We start from the raw sequence: 5,779 nt of genomic DNA on the forward strand, positions 1-5,779 counted from the left end.
ACTGGTTGAAATATGTTCTAAGCCCTTATACTTTTCATACATTTGAAAGTTGGCCCTCCTACTATATCATATAATATATTAATAGTTTATATATATATGCATAAATGATTAAATATTATAATATCATGCAATATATCTTTTATTATAATCTATATTATAATATAGTTATATTTAATAGTAGTACATTATATATTACTTATTATATATTATTGAATATTAAATATTCATATTTTTAGTAATAATTATATATTATAATATTATTTTATGTAATAGTAATGTAATACATTATAATATATTATATATATATATTATTTTATGTATTACTAATATACTAATTTAATATATCGTTTTAAGGTCAGGTTAATTAATCAATTTTAGTTTTGGTAATAGTTATATAATATATTATTATATTATCATTAAAATTAAATTTTATAGATTTTAAAAATTATTAATTTTAAAAATTTATTATACATATAAAATTATAGTATTAAAAATATTTTATATTAAATTAATGTTTTTAAAATTTTATTTCACTTTATAATTTAACATAAAAAATTATTATTAATTATTTTTCCTATTAACAAAATTTTAATATACATATGCAATGCTTATGAATACATTTTTAAAAAATAAAAAATTATCATTTATTTATATTTTAAGAATATCATAAAATTATGTTAATTATTAATGCTTATTATGGTTGTTTAGTTATAAAGTTGAGCTTTTTTTAGACTTTGAATCAAATTTATCTTGAGCTCAAGTTAGATCGGTCTCAGCCTCGAATCATCTTGGATCACTCTCAACATAATTTAATAAATTTTTCATTGAAAGAATTAAATAAAATGTGCTATTAAAATATTCTGTATTCTCTCGACCAAATTAATATTCTAGGGTTTTTATTTATTTTAAAATTTCCCCTTTGAGTAGAAAACTAATCAAATGAAAACTATATGCGAAAAGAAGAGTTGATGAATTATATAAAGAAATAATCAGTCTTTAAGTACAAGACTAACAGATCTCTTTAGTTATTAATTGGATAAAATAATGATGATAAAGGTGATGTGTAGATAATTAGGTGCTAAACAAGAAGAAAATCAATCACTGTGACAAAGCTTTTTTTCCCCTTCATATAATGAAATCAATCAACAAGATAAAACCTATATTGTTAGTCAACTTTGTTATTCTCCTTCAAATATTTATATATAATATTGAGGGCTATATATATTAGTTAATACACTATTGAAAATGATTTGTTTTCATTAATTGATAGAATTTAAGATTATTTTATTTCATTAAAAGAATATAAAATAACTTAACAGCATCTTTTATTTTATTGTTTCAACTAAAAAATTATTAAATTATGTTAATGCACTGTCAGCATTTCGTTATTATTTGATGATGGAATGATTAATTTGATCAAAGATAAATTTAAAAAAGAAAAAGAGACCAAAATAGGAATAAACTCTATTTTAGAGGGATTAACCGGTAGTTTACCCATGAATTTTCCCTTTCAAGGGTTTTAAATGCATTTTCTTCTAAAACTTTCTAAACCCAATAATTCCTTTCTTTTTTTTCCCGATGGGAAATTACATTTTAAAGAAGGAACAAATCCAGTTGAATCTGATCTAAAAAAGTCATAGTGAAAATTTCCTTTTCCCTTTTTTAGTTTTGCATGAAATGAGGGTGAGGCCATTGTTTGTCATCATCTCGACACTTTCGTTATTCTTGGCCGTCGTTCTGATCTATCCTTCGCCGCCAGTTGCGCCTTCAAAGTCTTCGGACTCTACCAGGTTACTAATCCAGTCTCTCTCTATGGATCCCATTTTCACTGTATGTCATTAATTTACGATAAACCTTTGTTGATTTGGGGAAAATTTCAGTGCCAAATCGGATATATGGAGTGTCCAGAGAATTGTGGAATGGAGACCATGCAAGTGGTGGCTTCAATCTCACTTAACTCGTTAGTATTTTCTATACCCGTCTGTTGTTTGGCTTTTATTATTCTTGCATTATTAGCTTTGTTGCCCTTTTTGATACATGTCTTAGCTGCCAGGGAGGAAGAAGAGGACTGAATTTTGGTATTTGGAAACTGGCTTTTTTGAAGTTTTTCATGTAAAAACTGGGGAAACATTGTATTTTGTTTTTTTATTATTATTAAAGTTTTTGAAGTTTATTGATTTGTTTGATGTAGATTTGATAGGTGTACATGAAAAGGGGTATAGTTAGGAAATTGAAGTTTTAGAAGGGTGGGAAGTTGGGTTTGGATTAGGTTAAAGGCCTTCTGTTTAGATTTTGATATTCTGAGTCAATCTTTTTTGTTCTTAAATGGCTATCATTGCAGACATTTGCATTGGTTTTTTTTTTTTGTTGTTGAAATCCTGCAGCTTTACCAGCCAAGAGTAATGGTTATATCCGTGTCGATTGCTATGGTGGCCTCAATCAGATGAGAAGAGATGTGAGCGTATAGCTATTTTAAAATTTTAAAATAATTTCTAATATAAATTAATTTGGACTAAACATCAGATATTTTTCTTGGCGAGGGCAGTTCTGCGACGGCGTTGGTATTGCACGTTTACTAAATTCTACTTTGGTGTTGCCCAAGTTTGAGGTGGCTGCATATTGGAATGAATCAAGGTAAATTGTGCCTCTTGGAATTCTCATAAATATATGCTACTTGTGATAACTCAAGTGTAGGTTTTTCTTGGCATTGCTACTAATAATAAAGTTTTTGATTTAGTTGTTGTCACAAGTTAATCAGTCATCAATTCAATTGAAAAAATTATTAAAACACCCCTACTTAAAAATTAAAAAAAAAGGTAAAAGTATACATAATTTAGTTAATTAAAAAAAAGATAAATAACAAAAATTTAAAACGTCACTAAAAGTTAAAATACAAATCGCATTTTAAAAAATCACCCACTAATCATAAAACGTAAAAAGATAATTAAATACTTTTAACTATTTTTTAAGACAAAACTCACTAAAAAATTACTATTGTTCAAAATAAACTACCCACTTTTCACATTCACAACTGTCTACACTTTTGTTTTCTTCAAAATATCTTTTTAAGTAATTTTGTCTAACTAAATTTAAACTGTTTAATCTTCCATAATTACGCCTTTTTTGTTTCTTATACATATTTTAAATAATTTTTTAATATCTTTTTTTGCAAATAAAGTGAAATTTGAGGGATCCTGTAATTTCTAAATTTCTTTGAACAGTTTCACACATGTTAAGGCAGTAGAGATCTAGGTAATGTTAAACTTTATAGTGCTTGTAGTGAATACCCTATGAGATAATTCTACTAATTGTAATTTACTTATTGAAGTTAAGATTACACAGGAAAAAAAAGAAGAGCAAAATGAGAACCTACACATCATCTGATTGACTGTAATATAATGGTAGTCATGGGGATTAGTGTTACTAGTCATGTCTTCCCATCCTCCGGACGCTTATGCTGGCTCTGTTCTATAATTTGCTTTTCCTTTGTCAAATTTATGTTTGTGGTTAGGTTTGATAAATGCTTGTATTATTCTCTTTTGAGAATTTGTTGTTAGTTGCCAAGAGATGAACTTAGTAGTGGCTCACATGTCGCTTGACTTTGAGTTCCTGAACTGCTGAACTACTGAAATGGGGAAGAATTTAATTAAAGCTTTATTATTGAAGCTGGAGTGGACAAATTTTGTCGTTCAAGAAACCGAATTTTCTTTTTCAGGAAAATGAACCTATATCTAACTGTCCAATCATAAATTCTTTATGTAAATATTATGTGCTTCTAGAGTTTTATTGTTTCTTTGTAAAGGTTGCCAACACTTCCCTACCTGTTAGAAAGTTGAAATTCTCTTCAAGATTCAAAGGATTAATAGAGAAAGAAGATAGAAAGCTTGAGAAAGAGAGAACATTTTCTAGTTCTGGAATTCATTGATCACCAAAAGCTTACACTACTGTGTTAGTGTGTAACTGCTTCAGTAACAAATTGCTAAACAAAATACTTGAACTCTAACTTAGTTAAAATTAAAGCTGAACTTTTACATGTTCAAATGTGTTACTGTTAACACTACCTATGTTTAAATCATTAGGATATATCTCATCTGCTTTTTTTTATTAACTGCTTGAAATGAGGTCATAGTTATTACAGTCATAGTTCTAGTGATTGTAACAGCTTCTTTTGTTTATTATACATAATTTATTATCAGATGGGTGTAGCTAAACCGCTTACTATAATCCAATGTTACAATGTCTAATGATATCCAAATATATTTATGTTGCCATTTTATTAGTTACGATTCTTTCCTTTCATAGCAGTGGCTTTTCAGATGTATTCGATGCCGATTACTTCATAACACAGATGAATGGTTTTGTCAATGTTGTTAAAGAATTGCCACCAGAGATATCATCAAAAGAACCCCATAGAGTGGATTGCAGTAAACGGAAAGGTCAATTTGATTACATTGAAAGTGTTCTTCCATTCTTATTGAAATATCATTACGTCTCTATCACACCAGCAGTGAGCCAAAGAAGGGATAGGTATTACTTTTTTCTGTCTCAATTTCTCAAGACTTCGATTACGTAGAACTATGGCGTAGATGAATATATTTACATTTTTGTTATGATATCTTGTAGGTACCCAAAGTATGCAAAAGCTGCACTTTGTCAAGCCTGTTACAGAGCATTAAAGCTGACTGGATCATTGGAGAAGAAAGCTAACAAGCTTCTGGAAGCTATACCAAAACCTTTCCTTTCCCTTCACCTTCGGTTTGAACCAGACATGGTAGCTTATAGCCAATGTCAGTACTCAGGCCTTTCACCTACCTCGATGAAAGCCCTTGAGGCTGCACGTGGAGATGATAGAAAGCCATGGACTGGAGAAGCAGCTCGGATTTGGAGAAATAGGGGAAAATGCCCCCTTACACCAAATGAGACTGCCTTTATACTTAAAGCACTATCAATACCGACGAACACAAACATTTATCTTGCTGCTGGGGATGGACTAATGGAGATTGAGGGTTTAACATCTATTTATAGCAATGTAGTTACCAAATCTGCTCTTCTTAGTGGTGAGGATTTCGAAACCATGCATGGGAACACAAAAGCTGCCTTGGATTATTGCGTATCAATAAACAGTGATTCTTACATGGCTACATACTTTGGAAACATGGATAAGATGGTAGCCGCGATGCGAGCTTTTAAAGGACTGTACAAAACTCTTTTCTTAAGCCGAAGAGCTTTTGCTGAATTTACATCTAGAGGGTTGGAAGGGAAGCCGTTGATGGAAGCATTATGGAAGGCTCACGAAGATGATTTCATCAAGGGACGAGGGTCTGCGTTGTCTGACTGCTTTTGTGAGTTCAAATTATAGTTCAAATTATATTTTTTAGGCATTCTTTTTGTATGAAATCTTACGGAATAGTTTTTAACAGCGGATCTACGTTGCTAAAAAATGTTCATTGTTTTCTCGAAGATTAGTTTTGGATTCTCATTGTCTACATTACTCTTCATATTTTGGTGACAAAACAACTTGGGCATCATATGCTAATTGCTAATGCTATACCTTTTCTTTTGTATTAAATGTAATGTTAGTTGGTCAAACATTTTTTTTTCCATTCCTTTTTTTATTCGTTGGTTATCTAAAATGAGCACCAAAAATGATTGCATGCACATATTTCCTAATCGTACCCTGGTTCCAAATTGTTGGTTAATGTCCTGATCCAAACTTTGATACTTAAACTACCAATTTGTTCTTCACGTTGCAAACAAAAGTTTTTGCTTAATATTGAGA

At 29.8% G+C, this 5,779-nt stretch overlaps 1 protein-coding gene across 3 annotated transcripts; it reads left to right on the forward strand.

Annotated features, from left to right (window-relative positions):
• The first annotated feature begins 1,492 nt into the window (after positions 1–1,492).
• LOC107937086 (O-fucosyltransferase 13) lies at positions 1,493–5,569 on the forward strand. 3 transcript variants are annotated; one of them, XM_016869901.2, is made up of 6 exons: positions 1,493–1,790; positions 1,881–1,960; positions 2,385–2,455; positions 2,546–2,634; positions 4,306–4,527; positions 4,624–5,569. In XM_016869901.2, exons 1-6 carry the CDS (start codon positions 1,678–1,680, stop codon positions 5,357–5,359), a joined length of 1,311 nt encoding a protein of 436 aa, XP_016725390.1. In that variant the 5' UTR covers positions 1,493–1,677; the 3' UTR covers positions 5,360–5,569. The 3 variants fall into 3 exon arrangements, with proteins under 3 accessions (XP_016725390.1, XP_016725389.1, XP_016725393.1); XM_016869900.2 differs by having other exon boundaries at positions 1,499–1,790; positions 4,303–4,527; XM_016869904.2 differs by lacking the exon at positions 1,493–1,790 and having other exon boundaries at positions 2,342–2,455; positions 4,303–4,527.
• Positions 5,570–5,779: the final 210 nt, after the last annotated feature.

Source organism: Gossypium hirsutum, chromosome D06, assembly GCF_007990345.1.
Source record: "Gossypium hirsutum isolate 1008001.06 chromosome D06, Gossypium_hirsutum_v2.1, whole genome shotgun sequence".
Lineage (NCBI taxonomy): Eukaryota > Viridiplantae > Streptophyta > Magnoliopsida > Malvales > Malvaceae > Gossypium > Gossypium hirsutum.

Coding starts and splice junctions, on each gene's coding strand:
- LOC107937086 (XM_016869900.2), top strand. CDS start 1,678: ATGAGGGTGAGGCCATTGTTTGTCATCATCTCGACACTTTCGTTATTC. Junction 1,961..2,384: donor GCTTCAATCTCACTTAACTC/GTTAGTATTTTC, acceptor GAAATCCTGCAG/CTTTACCAGCCAAGAGTAAT. Junction 2,456..2,545: donor TCAATCAGATGAGAAGAGAT/GTGAGCGTATAG, acceptor TGGCGAGGGCAG/TTCTGCGACGGCGTTGGTAT.